General features: G+C 44.9%; 1 protein-coding gene across 2 annotated transcripts; it reads right to left on the bottom strand.

Annotated features, from left to right (window-relative positions):
- Window positions 1–12,476: 12,476 nt before the first annotated feature.
- Window positions 12,477–23,645, bottom strand: lrrtm4l1 (leucine rich repeat transmembrane neuronal 4 like 1). 2 transcript variants are annotated; one of them, XM_031578023.2, is made up of 2 exons: window positions 23,242–23,645; window positions 12,477–14,348 (listed from the first exon to the last, which is right to left on the bottom strand). In XM_031578023.2, exons 1-2 carry the CDS (start codon window positions 23,243–23,245, stop codon window positions 12,700–12,702), a joined length of 1,653 nt encoding a protein of 550 aa, XP_031433883.1. In that variant the 5' UTR covers window positions 23,246–23,645; the 3' UTR covers window positions 12,477–12,699. The 2 variants fall into 2 exon arrangements, with proteins under 2 accessions (XP_031433883.1, XP_031433882.2); XM_031578022.2 differs by having other exon boundaries at window positions 12,477–14,345.
- Between the last annotated feature and the right edge of the window lie 1,117 nt (window positions 23,646–24,762).

The raw sequence follows: 24,762 nt of genomic DNA, 5'->3' as shown, positions 1-24,762 counted from the left end.
TGAGCGACACCTTTGTGTGTGTGTGTGTGTGTGAGCCCTGTGTGTGTGTGAGAGAGAGATAGAGTGTATGTGGGCCCTTTGTGTGTGCATGTGTGTGTGTGTGTGAGTGTGTGTGTGTGTGTGTGTGTGTGTGTGTGTGTGTGTAGAGAGGGAGGAAGTGCTGGCCAACCCAGCAGAGGTTTTGATTTAACTGGCAGCCCATTTAATTGACCTTGTGAAGGAAGGGAGCAGCTGAGAGATGTGCAGAGAGAATGGACAGAGATTAAAGCAGAGCGTGGGGGGGGCTAATAAGAGAAGTAGTTCGACCTCAGGTCACCTGTGTGTGTGTGTGTGTGTGTGTGTGTGTGTGTGTGTGTGTGTGTGTGTGTGTGTGTGTGTGTGTGTGTGTGTGTGCGCAAGTGTGCACATGCATGTGGGCGTACAATAAATGCATTGTATCAATTTGCATTCAATACATGATGTGCTTTTTGTGTGTGTGTTGTGTGTGTGTGACTGCAACCACCCCCATACCCTCCTGTCATCTCCAGTGTAAAAAAAGGGATATGGCCCAGATCCGTGTTTGTCATCATCTGCTGTGTGTCCCTGTCCCGGTCTGTCCCTGTCTTTGCCTGTCCCTGTCTGTCTTTTCAGATGGAAACCAACTTCCTCTCCCGAGACTTCTCTGCTCGCTGCAGGGACTGACTGAGCACGCTCACAGATGAGGGTAGAGCAGCTCCAGATCCTCAACCCACACACAGCTGAGAGCCCCTCACTCACTCACATACATACACACACAAACACACACACACACACACACACACACACACACACGCCAGCAAGCAAGCAAGCACGCACGCACGCACACACACACACACACACACACACACACACACACACACACACACACACACACACACACACACACACACACACACACACACAGAAACGTATGCACGCAGGCACGCCCACACACGCACACGATACACACCACACAAAAAATAACACATACACACGACCACTACCCCCACAGACACACACCACATGGCCCTCCCCAGGCAGGCACATGTGCGGCCAGTGACTTAAACAGCACAGACTCATGGTGACAGTTAGCTCCAGGCCTCTTGGCTTTGCCTCACCCAACCTCCCTCTTTCTTTTCCATCCGTTGCTTTTCTCCCCCTCTATTGTACTTCCCTCCGTTCCCTTCCTTCCCTTTGTTTGAAGTGACTCTTTACTCTAAGACTCTAAATACTCTGTGGGTCAGTACTGGAGCCCCCTACCTTGGTGTGATGAAAAGGGGGAGAGAGCAGAAGCTTTTCCTCATGGTTTCCTCACGAGCCCACATACCCCCAATCCCCCCCACCCCGCCCCCGCCATCTCTCTCATGTGCACCGGAGTATCCCCCCTCCTGGACTAATCACTCCTGAAAGTAATTAATGAATTTATCAGTGGAAAATCTGATGATGTGCACATTAAACTACTCCCCAAAGAGCAGTCCTTGCAAAAATATGGATTAAAAAAAAAAGGGGAGAAAATATTAATCTAGCCCCTATTGCATATTCAACAAGAGCGCTCTTTGGCGTGCAAGCATTTAAGGATTTAATGGACACTTTAAGCCGCGGAGAGAGGGAGAGAAAATATTGCTCGTGCACAGCGGCAATCTGTGTGCTCAGTAAATGAATTGCTGTTCCTCTCAGTGTGTTCACTAAATGACTTTAACAGTGTGATGCTGCTGAACGAGGAACTATCTACAGCCGGCTGTCTGGCTGCTTTAGAGTGATAGAGAGGCTGAATCTTCACACACAATAAAGTAGAGCAATAAAAGTGCTTCTTTTCATTTATAAGCAAATTAGACTATACTGCAGAGATGCATAGGTGTGGAGGAAGACCCCTTTTAGTCCGCTACCAACCAATCAACACATGACTTCCACCAAAACACAACCAGTATGTGAGTTTTACCTCAATGCAACTAGACAGTCAGCTTCGGACTCTTTTACCTAAACAACACCAAATGTTGTCAGAACTTGACATTTACCTGAATAACACCAAATGCTGTCAGAACTTGACTTTCATCTGAATGCAGCCAAACACAAGATACGGGCTTCTGTTAGATTTATAAAGCACACAAGAGTACAGTGAGGATGACATCTTCTCACTCATAGTTCAGACACTCACAGTTCACTGACTCATGACACATTTTTCACAACACTCTTTCCACACCGTCCCCCAGATCCTCTGACCCTTTCACTCCCCTGCTCCGGTACAATAGCCGCCCAGCACCTGACTGTGCTCATAGATTTAGCAGACCCTCAGTTGTGCAGTGCCTTGGTTCTTCATGCGGTCACTCTGCAGTCAGATTCACACCACACCACACCACACCACACCAATGGGAAGAGCAACGACTTACCAGAAGTGTAAACTCTCATAACTCCTCTTCTGGCTAACACTCAAACAGGAATATGGTCCACATGGTCATGCTCACACACACACTTGCATCGGTTCAACATTACAGTAACATCTCAACAGCTCACATTCGTCCTGTAACAGGGTGTCTGAGAGGCCTCAGCTAGATGGTCAGTCCGACGCAAGAAGCGCACGCCAGCAACCCAGAAAATGTATTTTGGTTCCTAGCTAATTACACTGCTAAATGCCTAGACTGGCAGAAGGGACACTAGAAAAGGTCTCTGCCAGTCCACTTTGATAAGGTGTTTTTTAACATACCTGGAATATATAATTTTATTACCTAGTTATTTCTTTGTTGTTTAAAACACTGAAAAATGCCATGTGCATGTTTCATGGTCTGTATTGTCATCTGTGTATTGTTTGATTTTTGTGTCTACCCCTTTTTTAGAAATGGTTTTTGCCACCTCCTATACAGTATGTTCACTGTTCTGTCTAGGGGGAAAAAAGTTTTGTCTTGTCAGGTATGTGCATCTTTGTAGACCTTGGTACTGCTGAGTATTGTCCTCTGGTAAATGAGAGGCTAAGCAGGTTTTGTTTGTTTCTTTTGACTGCTGATTGTTGTCCTCTGCTCATATAGAGGCTTAGCAGGTTATATTTTTCAGTGAGACTGCTGATTATTGTCCTCTGCATATTGAGAGGCTTAGCAGGTCTCCTGTATATTTTGAAAAGTTTCTTAAACAATTTATCTTTGAACCCTCACTGTCTCTGAGCTTTTTGGCCAAACCCACATTTCGACGGCAACCCGAGGTTTGGCCCGTCAGAGTACCGCAACCACTTCTGTGTACTGTGTAAATATGCATCTGACAAATGTCCTTTATTTCTATGATATTGCACGTACTATGTAATTTCCAGACAAATGTATTTTCTATGTGTGAGTCATTATTCGTGTTTCGACTACATAATGTTCCAATTTGTGCAGTTTAACCTTCACGAGCGAGTGTGTAATGAACCGCCACAGCTCTGTTGTCTGCCACATCACACTACGTTAATTAAGTACTGCAGTTCACATATTAAAAATCTAGATCTCAACCATGCTTACATCATGCAGGCTAAATTCTGTATGTATGCAATAAATGATTTGCATGGTTTTGCCTGAATGGTTTCTTGAGATGTGTGTGGGAAAGGGCAGGAGTTTTTAAACATTAGAAGTATCAGTTTTTGTGTATGGAAGGCAGTGGTATAAGCAGAACTTGGTAAGTCATAATGTTCAATGTCTAAATATTTTGTGCAGTTTAATCTGCATGAGCGGCTTGTGATTTATTACTTTAGCAAGATTATTGATGATTTGACACACAAACTGTAATAGATGCAACTCATGAGTTGTGTTGTGAGCTGAATAGTGGAGAGCTATAAATGAGAGCATTTGCTTTCCAAGTGTGTCCTAAAAGCAATTTGTTTTCAAACATTGGAAGTGGCTGTTTTTGTGTACTGAATACATTCACAAAGACACAGTTTTAGTATGTTAGTCATAATGCTCAACGTTTAAGCAACACTTCAATAAAATGTATGTTCAATGGCATTAACAATTCATTGATCAAGAGAAAATAGAAATAGAAAAACATTACACCTCATAACACGACAACATGGCTGGGATAACCGTGACTTTCCTTTTGAACAAAAAAAAGTGATAGCCCTAAAGCTTATATAATGTAAACAGACTTGTCATACTCCTCTTGCTTGAAATTGTCATGTACTGGAATAGAAGTTCATTTAGCAATCGATATTTCAATAGCCTGCACACCATGGGCTAGCATAACATGCTTATCCTTCCTTGCAATAAATTAGCTTTAATAATCATCCAATCTGTATTTGATGGTAATTAAACCTCTTACACATACATATAAATATACAGTTAATTTGAGCCAACTGTTTTTTATTGACATTAGGCTACATGTCCATGGCAACAGCTGAAATGTTTCGGGGTCATCAACAGAATCATTTTATGTGAACCAAGCAATCTATCTAATGTAATCTTACTCCATGTCAAAAGTAGTAATTTGCCACAAACAGGTAGACTTTTATAGATTAACCATAATATTTCCTTTATGCACACGCAGGTGTACATAAAACAAGTTTCCCTCGTTGCCTCGTTCAAGATTTTTGTATCGTTTCATACTCTAAACAGTTAGTCAACCTTCCTCCCTGACAATTACCAAATTTACACAAAACCACAATTAACTGAGATAACAAAATACAATGGCGGCTTCTCTTAAAAGCCCATTTGGAGCTGGCTTGTTACTAAGCATGTAAAATGTCTCCCTACATTGGTGAGTTTACGACGCCTCGACTCGATAGCCTACGCCTAATCCAGTTCATATCGGGACAGCTGATGAACCATTATCCCTGACTTAATCACACCACAATTAAACAAGTTTAATTTTTACTAGGCATGCGAAATGCCTCCAGACATTGGTGAAGTAGCAACACCATTCATATGCTCTAAACACATAAACAAACATGGCAGTGACCCTTGTCCAAACGTGACTCAATGTGTACGTCATGAGGTAGGCACCTCTAGACCAACCCCCATGCTACAACTCATTCATTTGATTGGTTAAACATCATGACACTCATCAGACTGGTCAAGGAACCCAAAAATCTGTTTGAGTGTCAAGAAATACATGGCAAATTTTATAATTTTGCCGCCTCAAAATTGTTTGTCTTGGGGAATCCTTCATACCTATCAAATTTGGTGTGTGTAGGTGAAACTATACACCGGGCACAAGACTCAATGTTATATGGGGGTGCTATGGAAAACCCTGACCACACCAAGGGCCAAGCCTCTGTCCCTGAGTATAATTTAATTTGTTATATGGGGGTAATGAGTTTTTCACCCATTGGAAAAAAACGTAAAAAGTATTCTAAGCAATCCTTATGGAAACTGTAGCGAAGGCAGAGAGCAGTCCCCTCACCTTGCCTTGAATTCAGGTCTGCAGAGTACCAAACCTGCACCCTGGCCGCAATGCCAAAGAACCAGGCTCTATGGTATGGCAGTCATAGCACATGTTCATTTGTAGTGACGGCACCTGCGCCTCCTGTGCATGCGCCTGATACACGAGCACAATTTTAAAAACAATATTGAAGAGGAAATGTCAGTGCCACATTAATGGGTTTTTGCTGGGATTGTAGAAATGTGGGATTGTGGTTTCAAGGACCCTTTGTTTTTAAGTGCCTTTCCATATCATGTGTGGATCTGCAGCCCCGATACACAATCTCCTGTATCTCTCATGCTTTTACGCTCATGCTTTTACGCTCATGAAAGAGCTCTTGAATCGTTGAGTATTGGGGAGTGTACCTGATGGAAATAGACTGCATACAAATGCACTCCACTCACCTAAACCTGGAGCGCACTCATATAAAGCTACCCTACTAAAATAAAGCCACCCAAATTAACCATATATATCCCACTCAACAAGCTACCCCAGTAATATAAATCTCTGCTCTCACTGGGAGCAATGCCAATAAAATGGCTGAATCACAGGTAACATACATGAACATACATTTGAAAGTGTACTTTGAGATCACAGCTGTGGGTCTTCAGCTTGGAATGTAATCTGCCTGAATTCACCTGGAGCCATTTGAGGATTTTAAAGGGATATTCTTTCTTCATCCATCCGGAGCAACATGTAGTATACTCAGAACTACACACATACCCACGCACAAGGTGCGCAGGTGAAGCAGTAAGTAGAGTGTGTGATATGATGCACCCTAATCTCACTGACGGGCAACGAGCAAAGTCCGTTGCACATAAACTAAAGGGGGATTTATGCTCGCAGTCGCACATGAACTAAAGGGGGATTTATGCTTGCCATTACAAGCTGTGTGCTAAAAAAAATCATCGTTTCGGTTAGCCGCACACCTCCCAGTGTTTTTACCTCAGTTGGCACATAGGCAAAATGAATGAGTTGGAGACACAATTTGCAAGTCCGTCTGGCATCCGACAGGCATCTCTATGACCCTTCAATGCGGGAGCATAGGGATTCCCAGATGGCACAGAACTTGTGGAGCGAAATTACTGATACTATTGTACAAACCACTGTGTGGTTATAGTCTTGGCTGATGCCAACGTCTTTTCCTGATGAAAATCTCTAAAATAACACTGTTTCATAGTGCAGTTGTGGCCGTCTTTTGTTTCCATAACAAGTTATATTAACCTACAGATAGGTAACAGGCTAGTTTTGCTGGCAACTAAAACACTGACCATAAAGTTTTAGGACCCGTCCAGTTTAATCCACAAATGGAGGAACATAAGTGAAACAGTTTAACTGTCATGTCATATAGCCTAGGTTATATATCTGTTCTCTGTCTGGCATATTACCTCTTCATATCGCTTCTTCCAGTGGTTAATCCACAAATGGATGCTGGTGATACAGTTAACTGTCACGTATGTTTCACTGTGCTCTAATTTGGTGCATTACTTTCCAGCGGTGTAGATGGTATTTTTTTTGGTAGCGAAATCGTTTACGAGGAAACTGCAGCGAGTCACACACGCACCAAGCACAAGCATAAATGGTTAAGGAGCTGTGTTGACATCAGCACCGGCGCACCCAATGACAAATCCATGAACCACACCAGCACCTTAAAGCTATTGTGTGGCACGGAGGAGCATTACGCTGACCCACCCATGTTTGTGATTAGGATCTTGCTCATGGTATTAAATTAGCAAAATGATTTTGCCAAGTTTGTGGATTAGCTTTAGTTCATGCACAGCGGACTTGTTGCTTTGCTCACTGCCCTTCAATGACCTTAGGACCTTAAGTGTCACTTCCAGAGGTAACCGAGCTCCAACCCCTCAAATATGTGGGCTGAGAATGGGACAAAGCTCCTTTTCAATAACATTAAAGCATGTTTCAAATGCCACATGCTATGAGATAGCTTTGCCAGAATAGAAGGCCACTTCACCTCCTGACCGTTAAGAGGTATCCAACTACATCCAAGCTACCTGTTGGCATGTCTGTGCAGATGAAGCTGCTTGCAGATACGAGAGGTGATAAACAGCAAAAACAAACATAGCTCAACATATCCACAGTCCACCACAACCCCAGCACAGTTCAGCCAGTCTGTACCCTCGACACAATAACATACTAACATTTCACTCAGACTGCCTTCTTTTTATTCATTATGTGCTAAAAGGAAGTTGCCAATTCCATTCATCTGGGTTGCCAAGTGTAACCTGGCAACAGTTAATGCTGAGCCCAGACAGCTATTAACTTAGTCATACACTCAATATACATTTTACAGAATTTGCCACTTTAAAAGCACTGTTAAAAGATAGCAATTGAGTGTATAGGGCCATATAGAATAAGCTAATTCATCATTTTGACATTACCAGGAACATACATCTCTCTGAGATGGTGTGTAACGGTCCAGAGGGGTGAATATCTCCAATCGCTACGTGTTCTCATCACAGTACTTACACACACACACACACACACACACACACACACACACAAACACACTATGGCACACTCACTCACAGTTAGACTACTCCTATAGAGTCTGAACATTCTGCTGACACCCCACATCACACACACACACACCCCTTCATGCAAACACACATACGCATGCACACACGCACACACCAGATCACTGCTTATGAAGAGATTACAGAACTGTATAAGATAATATCTGTTACCAGTGTTGGGGAGTAACGGAATACATGTACCGGCGTTACATATTTAGAATACAAATTATGAGTAACTGTATTCCGTTACAGTTACAATTTAAATAGATGGTATTCAGAATACAGTTACATTGTTGAAATCAATGGATTACATGACGGTACTTCTCTGTTTCACAAGTTTATTCACTCTCTAAATAAATTAAGGCAACTTGATACATTTCCCAGAAGCCCCAACATGAAAATGAATGAAAATTAGCTTGCGCGATCAGTAGCTGCTAATGGAGTCGGAAAAGGAGCAGGTGCCAGAGCCGGCACAACAGAGCCAGGGCAGGAATGCGTTTCTATCCTGGAAATTCGACCGGCATTTCACGTTAAAGAAAGAGAAGGGAGAACGTAATATAACTGTGCAGTGCAACCTCTGCTTGCCAGCAACCAACCTCCTTTCAGTGTCCAAAGACTCCACCTCCAACCTGAAGAAGGATCTTAAGTAAGCTTATTTATTGAATTAGCCAAGGCTAGTCATCTGCTGTAGTTTTACTGGTCACCTTGCTATTTTATAGTTGTATCAGCCAGATGTGCGATTTTACAATCTCCTATGTGCTGATTTAATAGCCCCGGAGCCGTGGAAAGACTCTGATTAGCCCTGTTTGACATGCTAGCTAACGTTAGCTAAAATGAGCTTGTGTTCGCTTAAACTGCAGTTAGATTTTTGTAGTATGCAGTTCGGGACTACAAACACAAAAAATGTATCACATGCAGCCAGTTGGAACAGAAGAACACACCAGATTAGGCCTGTTTAGTAAGCAGGATTTGATGGCCGCATTCCTACACTTATAAAATGCAATTCAATGTGGAAGTAATCCAAGTATTCAGAATACGTTACTCAGATTACATTTCTGGGCATGTATTCTGTAACAGAATACGTTTTCAAAGTATCCTTCCCAACACTGTCTGTTACTATGTAGACTGGAATAATATATCTTTACAACAATACAGGACATTTTTTTCAATGTGGTATTTTAAGTCAATTTAATGTAGCATTTGCAGATTTTGGATAAATAATATTAAAATAATAATATTCTACTTATAGCACTTAATCATCAAATCACTACTTGCAAACAGGGGGCTCTGTAAATATATATATATTTAAGTATAAGTATAAGTATATGCAGTGCTGTCAAGCTGTGATATTTTTCAAAATTTGTTTGCTCATAATATTTGTTCAAAATATGTTTGTTTTCCTATTGAAACCTCCTCATGCATGCTTTAAAACTTTGTTAGTGCACAGTGGTTGCATATTAGAATCACTAAGAGCAGGTAGCCTGAAAACTTAAGTGCGAAAGATGTGCGATATGTGATTCCAAACCTACATCTAATGCATTTCAAACCTCTAGATTAAAATCTGTGCTTTTATCTACAGTAAAAGACAGTACAGGCTGTGCAAGGTAACTTCATTAACATTAGTACATATCAAAAGCTCAGTGATAGGCATATTCTCTTACTGACTCAATAACAGACTCACAGACGGGTGTAAGGGTATAAACTCTGAAACCGTTTGTAAATTCGGAATGCTGTTGGAACCCCTGTGGAGTTGTATTGATTCCTCCCTCACCCCAGTGAAGTTGTACTGACTCCTCCCACCCACCCAGTGGAGTTGTACTGACTCCTCCCACACCCCCAGTGGAGTTGTACTGACTTCCCCCATACTCCTAGTTGTGCTGACTGCACAAACATACAAAAACAAACAAACACACTAAGCACAATGCACTTGAGAGTTCTTTACAACACTGAATCTTTACACTGGAAAGGGGTCACACTACATGTTCACACTGGAAAGGGCCACACTGCATGTTCTGGTATTGAAAGCAGTTACTATGGACTTTCATCATCTGAAACAGAACAGACTCCAGTGCCTCCATCATTGAACTGCACACGAGATGAAAGGCAAAATACAAAAAGACTAGTGTCCTTCCTCCCTGTTTGTGTGCGCACGTGTGTGTGTGTGTTTTAGTGTGTGTGTGTGTATCACTCTCTATGCACATGCAAATACGAGTGTTAATGAGTGTCAGTATGCAGGTGAGTATGTGTGTATGTAAATAGTTTGTCATTGTAAATTGGATGAATGCAACTATTGGTTTTGTATATTCACATAAATATGTGTGTATGTGTGAGTCTGAGTATGTGCGTGTGTGACTGTGAGTGTGTGTGTGTGTGTGTGTGTGTGTGTGTTTGAGTGTGAATGTGTGTTGAGTGAGAGGATGAAATTTGTGCTTTATGTAACATTTGCAAAAGAACAGCTGAATCCCCCCTCAGTCGAGAGAGCTGAACAGAAGGAATATTCATCCTTATGCATCCTTCCCTCATTTTATATAATCACGTTCTCCACAAGGTTTTGAATATGCAGACCCATAGAGTGAAAGTAATTATATTCCAGGCTGTATAATCTCTTTAAGCATTGCACCGGATACCTGGATTAAGGGCACAGATCTTTGACTCAGAGTGACTGAATAAACCATCTGCCAGTCAAGGCTGGAGAAAAGTACCCCAAAGTCATTTAATGATTAGCCCGGGGCTTTAGTGTGCCTCATGAATTCATGCCTCCAAAATAATTAGTGAGCGGGCTACAAAATAAACAGAAAAAGCCACAAATGATGGACGTGTACAGAGGGAAGAGGGCCAGAGGTCTTTTACCAAATCCAGCTCTAAGGAATAAATAGAACTCCTAAGGAATTTAAGGCTTGATTCAATAATGACTACACAACAAGCAGAAGAAAATCAAGCTTAGAAATCAATACTAATGAGTCATCCAGTGCTGATCATTAATGTCATGATCATTAATAATCGTTAACGTCAAAGAACTTAATTACACACAGCAAACATTTACAGGATTTAGGTGGCTTTGCGTTTGCTGTGATCTTTGCTTTTCTCCATGGGCCGAGTTAAGTAAACAGATTACTTTCAATTTTCTTCCCAAACAGAGAGCCTTAAAGCATGAATAATCCTTTTGGAGAAAGTGCACCAGGTGCACATACATTGATAAATAAAGGCACTTAGATCTCAGCGGAGAGAGGTGTGCTGCGCGACTCCATGACACCCCGACTTTAGGCGCAGTAGTGCTGTACCTCAGTGGGGGTCCGCATCTTACTGATTAGTTCTGCCAGAGAAATCCTGCAGCTCACTGATGATTGACAGCTGCTTCCTGCTGCAAACATCCCCTCAACTAGGAACCATCATATAGAAACATGAGGTTGCTCAACCAACTCCACATGACTGCAATTCCATCCAATGCAGTCTATACAACACATGATACACAGTACAGTATCCAACACAATGTCACATAATACCTACCTATACAACATGCTAATACATACTATACTATAATATATACTACACTTTCATACTATACACAAAAACATACCACGCTACACACTACCATATATTCTCATATGGCTGAGGTGCTGAATGAACCTGTAGAGAAAACTGCACACTGAGGAAAAAGCCTGAGACACACACACACACACACACACACACACATACACTCACACAAACACTCCCACACAGAAATATAAAAGCACACTTTCTCCATCATTGCCATGAATTCCAAAATATTTGACACACACTTTTCCTAAAAACTGCCAACGGTGCCTCTGGATCTGAAGAATGAAATGATGATATATTAACCATCCAGAGAGGAAGAGGGACAAACGGCACTGTATAACTGTGAGCCTTCATGCCAGGTAGAAGGACTAGTAAACTCATGTGTATTCACCCACACAACATTTTAGTTCTGAGAGGGAGCGGGAGGCAGAGTGAGATACTGAGAGAGCAAGTGAGAGTAGAAAAGAGGGAAGCCAGCACTGTGTTTCTCTAAGTGGCTTGTATTACAGTTAGTGGAGCTGTGCACTGCAGGTCAATACCCCATTATTCTGATCTGTGCGGCTGATTATGGATCATTTTCAACTTTGTCCTCGTGTAGACAAGCAGGCATGTAATTACATGTAAAAGCCAGTAAGCTAAATATTACAGCCACACTCAATGTTTCCTGTGCACAGCCCTCATAAGCCTGACAGTGATTATTCAGCGCATGCTCTGGCAGCCGCTGCAGGAGAGATTAGATGCCTGTATGTCTTCCAGAGGTGTTTGGCTGAGATGTGAGGCACACTGTGTGCAGAGAGAGACTACCCAGATTGGAGGTGCTTCTGGGACAGATCTAGCGGACCTGGGCCAGATCAGCACCAAAGCAAGGTTGCGTCTGTTCAAGTTTCAGCCCTCATCTGGGCAGTGTGTTGAACAAAAATAACACGCACAAAATAACACACACACACACACACACACACACAAAATGCATATGAAAGTGCAGCAAAGCAGTCTTCTGAACCTGGGCTAAGTACCATTGACTCTGGGTTCTCAATCTAACTCAAATTGACACCCCTCAGTGTCTTTTTCTCCCTGTGTTTTCCCACAGTGAACCACAGTGAGAGTGGCTACGCTCAGCCCACAGAGCCAAGGGTGCTTGTCCCCACTCCAGAGGCGTCCAGAGACATGCCTGATGCAGGATTTACCTCTCGCTCCACTGCTCGACTCATCTGAATGTTTGTTTTGGTTGCCTAGGTTGAGTTTGAGGAGGGGGGTGGAGTCATACCTCGCATTCCCTCGAACCCGAGATGGTGCACGTGCAGGCCCCCGTGCCATTGGCCAGCACGTCCATGCCGTCGGGCGTGGCCGCCGGGTTGTAGCTCATGTAGTACTCCTGGAGCTGGGAGCTCAGGTTCTGCTCTGGCTCTGGACTTTTTTTCCGCCGCTTGCGGACCACGGCGGCCTGCTGCTGGAACAGGCGCGCCAGCCCCGGCAGACGCTTCCAGAACACATACACCACGGTGGAGATCAAAGACACGGAGAAGAACAGCGCCACGCTCCCCACCACCACCTTGTGGAAGGAGATGTGCTTGGAATCTGGGGGCAGAGTCAGCGGGAGGCTCTCAGAAGGAGGGGTGGTCTGAGGGGGCGGGGGGGCTCGTCGGTCAGACCCGCTGTGGCTGGGGGGGTTCGGCTGGGGTAAAGGGTGTGGCGCCACAGGAGGTTTGGGAGTGGGGGTGGCAGGGGGTCGAAGCGGGGCAAGGGGGCTGGTGTATGGGGTGGTTGGCTCGGGGGTGGGCTCGGGGGTGTCGGGCTCAATGGCTGGGGGGAAGGTGGTGCTCTCGTAGAGCTCTGTGTCCTCACAGTCGGCGAGGTTCCGTGTGGCTTCCAGAACTTTCTCGCTCTGGAGGTGCTTCGGCGTGCTGCAGATGATACTCGTGTCCTTAGTGCCCCGGAAGTTCCGCAGCCAGTTCACCAGAGGGCAGATGCCGGGGGCGCAGTCCCACATGTTTCCTGCCAGGCTGATGGCAGTCAGCGAGTCCCAAGCGACCACCGTCTCCTGGGACACATTAGCCAGCTTGTTGGACTCCAGGTTAAGGACCTGCAGGTTGGGCAGGCACTGGAACACTACCGGGTCGAGGGCCTGGATCTCGTTGCCAGAGAGATCCAGCTTCTGTAGGGTGTGCCAAGCCCAGGGCAGGCCCTGGTTGACCCCGCGGATGCGGTTCCACTGCAGGTAGAGCGAGCGGAGATTGGTGAGCCGTGGGAAGAGGAAAAAGTTGATGCGGGAAAACTGGTTGTGCTCCAGGTGCAGCTCCATGAGCCGCGACAGGCCCAGGAACATGGTGCGTGTCAGCACGCGCAGCCGGTTGTAGCCGAGGTCCAGAAACTCCAGGCTGCGGCACTCCAGGAAGACCCGCAGCGGAAGGTCCCGGAGCAGGTTGGAGCGCAGGTGCAGGTTCTGCAGCTTGCGCAGGCCGTGGAGCTGGCCGGGCTGTAGCGCCTCCAGCTTGTTGTAGGACAGGTCGAGGCTGCGCAGGTTCGGCACGCCGTGGAAAGTGGCGTTGTGGAGCTGGGAGATCTGATTGGTGCTGAGGATAATCTCCTTGATCCGCCGCACTCCCTGGAAGGCCCGGCTGTCGACCTGGGCTATCTGGTTGTGGTCAAGGTAGAGCCACAGCAGCTGGTTCAGATGGGCAAACTGGTAGGGCAGCAGGGTGTGCAGCTGGTTGGAGCGCAATGACAGGCCCTGGCAGCCGACTGAGATGTTCTCGGGGACTTCCAGGAAGGCCAGCGAGTCGCAGTGGATGATTTTGCCCTCGCAGCGGCAGCTGATTGGACATGAGCGCTCGCCGGAGGAGGAATGTAGAAGGGCCGAGGCCTGCAGCAGGAGACACACCAGCTGTTGCCTCACCGTCACAGAACCTGCTGAGCAGATACAGACAAAGGTCACGTAACGTCACAACACAGGAAAGACAGTCAGTGTCACCACACTGCAAGACACACGCACATATCGCATCTAACTGCCAGAAACACTCACTCATTATGTCACACCACAGGAAGCACACACATCACACCACACCGCAAGAAACACACATATCACGCTCCCAGGAACACAGACAGCATGTCACACCGCAGGAAACACACATGTATTATGGCACACCGCAGGAAACACACACACATCATGTCGCACTGCAGGAAACAAATACACACTCACATTTTTTTTATGTTCATTGTTTGGGTTTTGATTACAGTTTTGTTGTATGCATGCATAAGTAGTTTTTATTTTATTTTGAGGAATTGACTACTTTTAGGTTAGTTTTTATGTAGTTTTATGTGTGAATGTTTTGCAGGTATTGTGGGAAAAGCCTTGTATGACATAAAATGTATGATTCCAAATATGATTTATTTTGTTTCATTCTATGTCCTTTTTATTAGGCCAGTGTCTCTTAAGAGGTCAAACAGAACAGACAAACAACACAAAGTGGTATAGCAACAGTGCAAATTGAGGGGGGAACAAAAACAGCTGATTTTACCTGCAATTCTATTTCATTTCAGTTCTTGTTGCATTGTTCATTTTAAGTTTTTATGTTTTTGAATATGTTTTCTTATTTGAGTGAACAAAATGATTTCTTCTTGCTAGTTTTAGTTTTTTTGTCTTAGTTTTCGTTAACTATAATAACCCTGGATCACACCACAAGAAACCATGTCATGTTGCAGGAAACAGTCAGTCACAGGAAACAGAGTCCCTGAGCTTGCTGAGCATAAAGAGTCACGTCACATCACAGGAGAAAGTCTCAGCACTAATACAGCCACGTGTTTGAGACTCCCTCAGATTCCCAGTACAAAGCACACTGCCTCCCATGCTCCCTCAGGGAAGATCTCTGAAGGTACAGCACTGATTTAGTTCAGTCTATTGTGTCAGAATGCTTAATAAAAGATATGGGAGACAATAACACATTCCATTGACTTGTAAATGTGTTAAACATGTGGAATTCCTTCAGTTAACCTGACAAGGGGAGATCATTTCCACCACCTGCAAGTATGTGTCTTGTTTGAAGCACAAGTCTCCTGCTCTTTTTTGTTCATTCTGAGCTTTAATGTCAGGTTTGAATGATGAAGGAACAATTATTTGTTGCTCAGTAGCTTGTCTCTGCACTTTGGGTGCCTCAGTCGAACAACATGAGATAACGTTAGCCTACGAGGTGTGGACAACAGGGCGTCTGGCAGGCTCAGCTTAACAACCCAGTTCAGAGAAACAGGCACAGACCATTTTTCCTTAAAATTACATCTGTCCGACCGGCCACCCACCCGTAATAACTGGTTTGATAAACGATTCACTTTTTCTCTCCGACCCTATTGTTGTAATCAAAATAAAAAATGGCACCGCTGTCGCTTTCCCAGAGCCTCCCTCTAACAGAGCTGTCTCTCCGCTGCTGTGTTTGCCGTGTTTGCAGTGTTCGCCCCGGCCCTGGCAGTCAGCGTGGTTCCACCGGCAATTATATGGCTGAACGGGGAGCCATGGAGGAAGCGGCTCTTTATTCAGACTGATTTCTACCGTCGCCTCCCTTGTTCCCTCAACTCCCTCGATCCCTCATGCTGCCGTCTTCCGTGCCTCTGTCTCCGAGCGGCGAAATGAGCGTGGGTGTGTGAGGGAGAGGCTGCTGGCTAGAGGCGACGATCAGAGCTGCCATACATCCGTGTCAGTGTTAGTGTGGGCCACATGCCGGGTTGAGGCCACAGGGAACACAATCAGCGCACACAAGCTACCAGAACAAACGGCGTATGGGAGCCTCGGTGCGTGCCAACCTATGCTCACCTGCTGTTGTTCCAGCCGCTTGACGGTCTATAACCCGACATGGCCTTAGAAAGCACTGGCCACATTAACACTAAGCTCCCATTACAGAAGGCTAATGCTACTATCAGGTTTGGTCATTTGTTCCTTATAAAAAGCAGCCTTATGTTATGGATTGCTGTTTGGATAGCTTTTACAACTGTGATATGTCATCGTTTCAGCTTTAAGCCATTATAATAATTATGGTGTGGGCTCTTGTGTGCACATATGTTTGCGAGTATGTGTGTGCGGCTGTGTCTGGCCGTGTCATCCCCACATAAATTACAGCTGTTCTGTATCTGATATCACCCAGGAGAGGATCACAGGCACTCTCCTCTCTCTCTCCCTCAGTCACTTTCACTTGTCAGTTACGCTAATTACACACTATCCGCTCCACAATCAATCAGCGTACGGCCATAGGACTATTACTACCCCAGACCCATCTCTGTCCTCTCAGCTATCTGTGGGTTTAGATTTATCATGCAGTCATTATCCTCTCTTAGGCCTGACGTGTAATCCCCTGTGTCCACTCTCTGAAGTGGCGGCTGTGCTGTTTAGTGTCGTGTCACTGGATGCTCATTACACACCACACAGAGGAACTGTTGCTCTCGGAGAGGCTCAAGAGGCAAGGGTGATTAGATTGCTGGGTTAGGACAACATGGGACTGGATCAACAGAGCAATGATGAATCAAGCAAAGTAAATCGTTATGCCTACACCGCCCTCCTCCCGTATGCACACTAATGAGCTACTGCAGTCGTTATGTCTAGGAGAGCATAGTAAGATAGACTGAGTCTGTGTCGTTATGTCTAGGACAGCATAGTCACATAGACTGAGTCTGTGTCCCAAAGTACAGTAAAGTCGTTACGTCTAGGACAGCATAGTCACATAGACTGAGTCTGTGTCCCCAAGTACAGTAAAGATTGTCTCTCTGACATGCTGCAATAGCTGGCTGAAGCGGGAGTCTAAACTTATTTTGGAGATGAAGGCTTATGTTAAAATACAGTCGAGTAAAGGCCAGATTAAATATAAATGCCTTCCCTGCAGGATCCAACAATGAACGAATATGACGCAATGGCAGCTGGCATATTGCACTAAACTCAAGGCAGATCTGTCCAGGGATGGCTGGTGTGTGTTTGCTGCTACGGCAATAGAGTGAGCACACAATAAATAGCAACCATAAACCACTACATATGAGATCCTATGGCTTTCAAAAGGCACAATTCACAATGGGTCAAGAGGTGTCTGGGCTCTGGAGACACACAGCTTGGCCAGTCTATTCATTTGACAGCTCTGTGAAATGGTACTAGCCGCCTTCCAGGGAGGATCGTGGTAGCACCCTTCAACAAAGCCTGTGAGGTGATGGCAGCCCCCTTCTTCAAAGTCAGGAAGGATCGTGGTAGATCTGTTCCCCAAAACTGGGGAGAATCCCGCAGTCCCCTTCCCCATAGCCTGTGAGAGAGTGGCAGCCCCCTTCCCCCACGCCTGGGGAAGATCCTGGTAGACCTGTTCCCCAAAGCCATGGAAGATCCTGGCAGCTGGAACACGCTCAGCTGTCGTCTCTGCTGGCTTGGCCACAAGTTGATATTTTATCGGAGCGCTCTGTGTGTGTGCGTGTGTGTGTGTGCGCTCACGGAGAGGCCATTAGCCAGAGTGCTCAGCCAGAAGCGGCAACCATCGGCCGCATCGCCAGCGGAGCACTGCGCAACGCACCAGGATAAATCATATCATTTCTACACAGCGCTGCACACTGGCCACGCACACACACACACACACACACACACACACACACACAGACACACTCACGCACACAGGCGCACACACACACACACACACACACACACACACACACACACACACACACACACACACACACACACACATTGGGATTTATCACACTCAATCCACAGAGGAAACAAAACTAAAGAAGTGCATCTTCTCACATGCTTGAAGCCCGTGTTAGTCACACTCAGATGATCTAAGAGTGACATAGACAGACAGACAGATTGACTTTATAGAACAAAACGTTACGCTGAAATTGAATACTGCTCACACTAGCTTGCCAAAGGGAAAGCATTGCCACAACACTGAGAGGAAGCCTCAGCCCATCTTGACAGCTGTTAGTACACTGAGCTGTCAGCTGTGTGTGACACTGTGTTTGTGTGCAAAACATGGTGTGGAGTCAAACTCAACTCTGCTGCTGTTAAACAAAGTCTAATTGCAATTCTGCAAAAAGCAACTATAACACAAAAGAAGACACCAGCCGCGGTCGCTCCCTGAATTAAGGCGGCCCATTTAAGACAGCCCTCGGTCAATTCAACTTGCCTGCTGAGTTGCCAAACAAATACCCATGACCACCCCAGCTCCACCTCTTTCTGTTGTTCAAATTATTGCTAGAAGTGATTGCTATTGCCATCTGTTAGAAGTGGGAGAAAAAATCGATGCGGTGCAATATCACAATATTCCTCAGCATGATATATCGATACAGCGGCACCAATTATCGAAATATCTATTTATTTATTTAAATTGGTACATACGTTTACTCTGATAACATTGCTTCTGAAGTCCACAAGGTGGCACAAGACCTCGTTCTTCTCTTGCGTCACAGTGGAATTGGAAAGGAATTCAGAGTTGAGAACAAATGTACCGCACCAAAATGACTGCAGAAATTCCCAGTGTACGAAACATAATATATGGGAGAAATAAATTGCATGTATTGCAGAATCGTCTCGCAATCCTTGTAAAATGTAAAGAATCACAACGATATCGTATCGTGGCCCCAAATATCGTGAGAGTATTGTACCGCCGCCTCTGTGGCAATTCCAACCCTGACTCTATCTGTCACATTTCTTATTTACTAATAATATTTATGAATGTCATTTCTTATTTACTACTAATATTTATTATTGCCATTTCTTATTTACTACTTATATTTATTAATGTTAATCCTTTAGATAACACTGCTTAACTTGGCTACTGTTGTGTTGTGTACACTTTAACACTTTATGTTGTATTTATATTAGTTATATTATTGTTGCATTGTATTATTTGCATTTACTTTGCTATTATGTTATTGCTGTAAGAACATCATATCGGTTGCAGGCCTGTGCTAGGGGGTTAAAGCTGCTGTGTAATATACTTCTACATACCAGTATGACTGAAGAAGACCCAACCCCCCCCCCCCCTCCCAAAAAAAAAAGCAATTCCGCCAAATATAACTGTTATGGGATTGTCAATACTCTAACAAATAGGAAATTGTTACACGGTGAGATTGGTCCTGACTGAATTCTGAATGATCATGCTGAAAGACGTGTTGATGGATACATCAAGTCATTCTGTGCTGCTCTCCACCTGCTCTGAGGAAGGAGGGTGTTGATGTTTTGACATATACAGGTACCATAGAGCTCTGACTCTCCCAGTCTGGGCCAAACAGTCCTACTCTATTGCCATCACTGCCAAAGCATGTGAGGTGGTACCTGGCCTCTTCCCCAAAGCTGGCCTCTTCATGAATCTCCACCAGATCTAATTACACAGAGCAGAATGAGATACAACACCACGTGCCCATCCAGACAGCTACTCGTGTCCTGAACACAGCTCTCTCCAATGTATTTGAAACTTTAGTAACAACAACATTTAATAATTAACAACATTATTACCAGCTTCTCATACTAATGCAATTGTTCCTCCAGTATTAATGTTAGTAATATTTAATTTATTGAGTTCTTCCTTGATAGCACGTATGGATGCTATGATTTGGGGGTGAGGTGGGGGGTGGCTTGGCCAGCTGTCATGCGTTCATCAACCAGTTCCTCATTAAAAGAGATGGGATGTGTGTGATGCATTATTTATACTGGTTCCTTCCAGTTTGTGGACATATGGGAGCTGAGAAGCATAGGAGTCTAAGGCCTTTTTTAGGTAGTCTGAAATGCCTTGATGTTTTTGTATATTTCCCCTAACTAAAAACATTGAGGCAAAAGTGGCATGCATGATTATATTCTGAAAGACCTCAGCAATAATAACATGAGAGTAATATATATATTTTTATATTTAAATCAAATCTAAACATACCCTTACAAAAAACTCCATATCCCTTGGGAGGGAGCGTAGACTCCTAACGGCTAAAAGGCATTGTTGTGTGAACTACATTCACCGTAGAGCAGACCATCACACAGTACAAAGTCACCTGGCTTAAAATGCAGCACTGAAATGAAGCACCCTCTTGCACACTTAAAGCCCATTATTTTACAGGCATTAATTTTGAGATTGAGCAGCAACATTTGATTTGATTTTATTTTATTCTGGGCGTCGGGGAGGAAGAGAGCTAAGTGACTGATTTACAGCTCAAGCTTAAATCACAGCAGGGTTTGTATGGGGGAGCAGTAGCCAAGGGATGATTCACATGCTATAGAGAGCACTGGCTCTCAGGTAGCACATATGGCCGAGGACCAAAGAGATTTAATACGCCTGAGTTCTCCCTAAAACAAAAGAACACACGCGCACTCTTGCTGAAACTATACACGCGCGCACACACACACACACACACACACACACACACACACACACACACACACACACACACACACACGAAAGACTATGACAAGCTGCCTTCTGAAAGAGGGAGGCAGAGAGAGACGTCAGCCCACACAGCTCTTCATCTGAACAGGTGGATGAGGAGGAGGAGAGGAGGAGAAGAAGAGAGGAGATGGAGAGGAGAGGACACAAGAGACAGGAGGAGAGGGAGAGAAGAAGAGGAAAGTAGAGAAAAGGGGAAAGAAAAGGAGGAGAAAACAGAAGAAAGAGGAATAGACGAGAGGAGAGAAAAGAAAAGAAGAGAAGAATTGAGATAATAACATGATGGGGAGGAATCTCGGGCACACCTAAGAATGGATGAGAGAGGAGGACGCCTGTCCATCTTATGTAAACCAGGAGAGACCTGTGAGAGGACAGTCATGGTCTCCACTCTCCCTCGCTCTCTCTCTCTGTAAAGGACTGATGCACAGGGCAGCTGGAAGAACAGCATGTACAGCACACTTGATAGCAGGTAATGAGGATGAGTCCATCCTCACTGCCATGATTGCATTATGTAAATCAAGTTACGCAACTCCTGATCAGAAGTATCACTCAGCCTTTTTTTTTGGTCAGTGCCCGATGGGGGCAGATAATCTGCCTTCTAAAAAGAGTGTGTGTCAATGCTGCTAAACACAACAAGTTTCAGTTTGGAGATGTTCATGCAGATACATCAACTCTCTGCTCATCTCCACAGCCTGCCTCTCTTGGACTCTCTGCCGTTTCTGTCTGTAATACTCCTGTAGTACTGTACCTGAAACCGCCTGATTTTAACATTAATGCCTGTGTATTTCAAGTGCTATAATGATCTAATTGTAATCACAATATGATGATTATTATGATTAATTTGCAGTTGTTGTGAACCAAATTAGTCTGGGCATGTTACAGCAGGAAAGCCCATCCATTAGTGAATTATGGAGACCAAGGGCAAGCCCTTCATAAATGGGACAGGAGACGATAGTGCGGTTCCGCATTCACAACAACCGCCCCGTGTGGGCTCTTAATTAGTCCTGACAGCGACCCCTTAATTGGGTTGATTATTGAGCACATTAGCGTGGTGTAAATATGTTAGGAGAGCCCAGGCAAGGTCAGCATTCCACAGATGGTTCTACAGAGAGACAAACCTGGCAATCACTGCGTTTCTCTGCGAAGGTGGAGGCTGATTGTTATTCTGAACACACAGGCTTGGAAAGGAATCACACTGTAACATTATTATACACAAGCGGAGAGGGAGAATTTCAATTTGCCTGAGAGTGCGAGGGGCAGGTCTCGCTGAGCGTCCTGATAACTGCCAGTATCATGGGTGCTGCTCCCTCACCTCACACATGCCCCGCATGTGAGACCGGAGCTGTGACAGATAGACCAAATCAGATCGCATCAGCAACAGCAACTGACTGTGACAGCAGTAGCTTTTGCTGTGGCCGACGGCGCAACGGGGGTTAAGAGAGAGGCGGACGTGACGAGGCCACTCAGGTGTGCAAGCCTGACAGCTTGACAGCTCCTTCAGCACGGTCATTGAGTTTAACATGACAACTCTCCGGCAGGCTGAGACACACTCCCACTCTCCTTACTCCCAGATAGCGGCTAACCCCAAAGACACCAGCACCAGATAAGGGCCACATCCAGAGCAGCTGTTGGTATGGTCATGGTTGCTTCTGCAAACGCAGAGAGTGACATTCTGGCAAATATTATGAAGAGATCTAAGTGGCAGCCCCTCCGACCCAGGGTGCTGACAACTGAGTAGTGAGACCTCTCCAGCTGGGAAGGGGGTTAACCAAGTCCAGGAGGTTAGCTTCCAGAAAGCAGCAAAGCCCATCTTATGGATGGAACTGAAACGGCACACAGAGCGGTAATTGGATCTAACCTGCTGAAGTCCTGCCTGGCGAGTTAGTCAATAGAACCATTATGGAGCCGGCGAGAGGAACACGGGCTTGCCACAGCAGCTCATTAGGACAGCCCGGCGTTAACGAGGCGCTTACGGCGTTTTTACACGCTTACTGTAACGTCTAAAGAGTTGACCCGCATTTACTCTGTACTGATAATTGAACGGAGGAGCAGGTAAAAAAAAACCGGAACAAGTTCATAAACGGAACCGCTAACAAATAACATGCAATGCATAAACTAAGCATAAACGGCATCCCGAGCTGCCTCTCCGTTAAATGTGCTCGACTCAACAGTTCAAACTGGATTTTGCTGTTTGTCTCGGTCTGTGAAAGGTTCATTCTTTTGGTGGCTGGTACATTTTTCGGAATGTTTGCTATACCTCGCAACAAACGGTGCAACATTCAAACCGCAAAAACCTGTTTTTATCCCGATTTGGGGCACATCCCCACACTATTTCATTTCTGGTAGCCAGCATTCTGTAAAATAGAATCTTCCTGTTCCAACACACAAGTTTCATAGAATACGTTAGGAAGACTTACCCATGTCGGCACGGCTGGCTTTTTCTATGTTTGTTAGTCCTCAGCGACCGATAGCCAGTGGTCTCTGCGCAGCAGTCTCACAAGGCTGCCTCTGCACCTGCTCTTCAATATGCGCTAAGGATAGGATGGAAAAAAGGAACGCTATGATGAAACGTTAAATTCATGGCTACCCGCTAGATGTTGTGGCTCCTAATACAAACTGACAATCCCATCCATTCATAAATTGCATTTTTATGCAGCGTGACCCTAAAATGCATTATGTGATAGAAGGCAATGAAAAACCATACGGAAAGGAGTAAGATATTGCAATATTTAAATCGTTATCGGAGTAGGCGAACTGAGCGCTCAGAGCTGAAAGCGCCCATACACAGGACTATCGGCTATGGAGCGAGCCCACGCGAATGTGTCATTATTCTGTGTGCACAAGTTGCGCAACTCCCTCTATCTCTCTTTCCTTCTTTGTGTGTGTGTGTGTATGTGCGTGTGCCTTCACGCACAGGGGGACTATCAGAACAAGGCTACATGACAATCATCATTAAGAGGTGTCATTGTTCATATAAAAAAAGGTTGCTCTCATGAGAAATAAAAACTCTTCAGTGCAATTTTTGGGGGGGATTTATAACAATAACAACAATTATAATAATCCAGTATGGTGATATCTGAAATACAAATACAATTATTATTACTATTATAATTACTATCATGATAACAATTATTATATTACCACACTGGACATATATATTATTTATACATTCTATGTGTTGAACTTGACTGAAGCAATGTGGAGCAATCTGCAGGTGAGCCGCTGACACTGGAAGAGACCTGAGCCAGAGACCTGAACCAGATACCTGAGCCAAAGGGGTCGTGGCAGGATGGATTAGGGTACTGAATATGAGGGGTTCTGACGGGAGAAGGTATAGTTCTGAATGTGAGAGGTCATGACAGAGGAGGGTATAGTTCTGAATGTGAGAGGTCATGACAGAGGAGGGTATAGTTCTGAATGTGAGAGGTCATGACAGAGGAGGGTATAGTTCTGAATGTGAGGGGTCATGACAGAGGAGGGTATAGTTCTGAATGTGAGGGGTCATGACAGGAAGGGTTCAATTCTGAATTTTAACGTTTTTGATGAAGCCTGTATAGTTCTGAATGTATGGGGTGTGCGTAGTTCTGAATGTAAGGGGTGGTGATGGGGTGTGCGTAGTTCTGAATGTTGACGGGTTGTGACGGGGAAGGTACAGTCCTGAATGCGAGGGGACATGATGGGACCGGTTCAATTCTGAATGTAAAGGTTTGTGACGGGGGGAGGTATAGCTCTGGATGTAAAGTGTCGTGACAGGCACGTCAAGTCTACGCTCCTCTGCAGAGAAGCCTCAGATAACCTGCGCGAGGACGAATGGGAGTCAGAGGAGGAGAGCCATTAGTGCTGATACTGTAACCTGAAATGCAATGAGAACATCTTACGGATGGCCAGAAAAACAACACAGAGGGCTGTTCATGCTGGCTGTCCGTGCTGACTGTCTG

This window comes from Clupea harengus, chromosome 12 (genome assembly GCF_900700415.2).
Source record: "Clupea harengus chromosome 12, Ch_v2.0.2, whole genome shotgun sequence".
Taxonomy (NCBI): Eukaryota; Metazoa; Chordata; class Actinopteri; order Clupeiformes; family Clupeidae; genus Clupea; species Clupea harengus.
The sequence above is the reverse complement of the archived record's forward strand: the minus strand, read 5'-3'. Positions and strand labels throughout refer to the sequence as shown.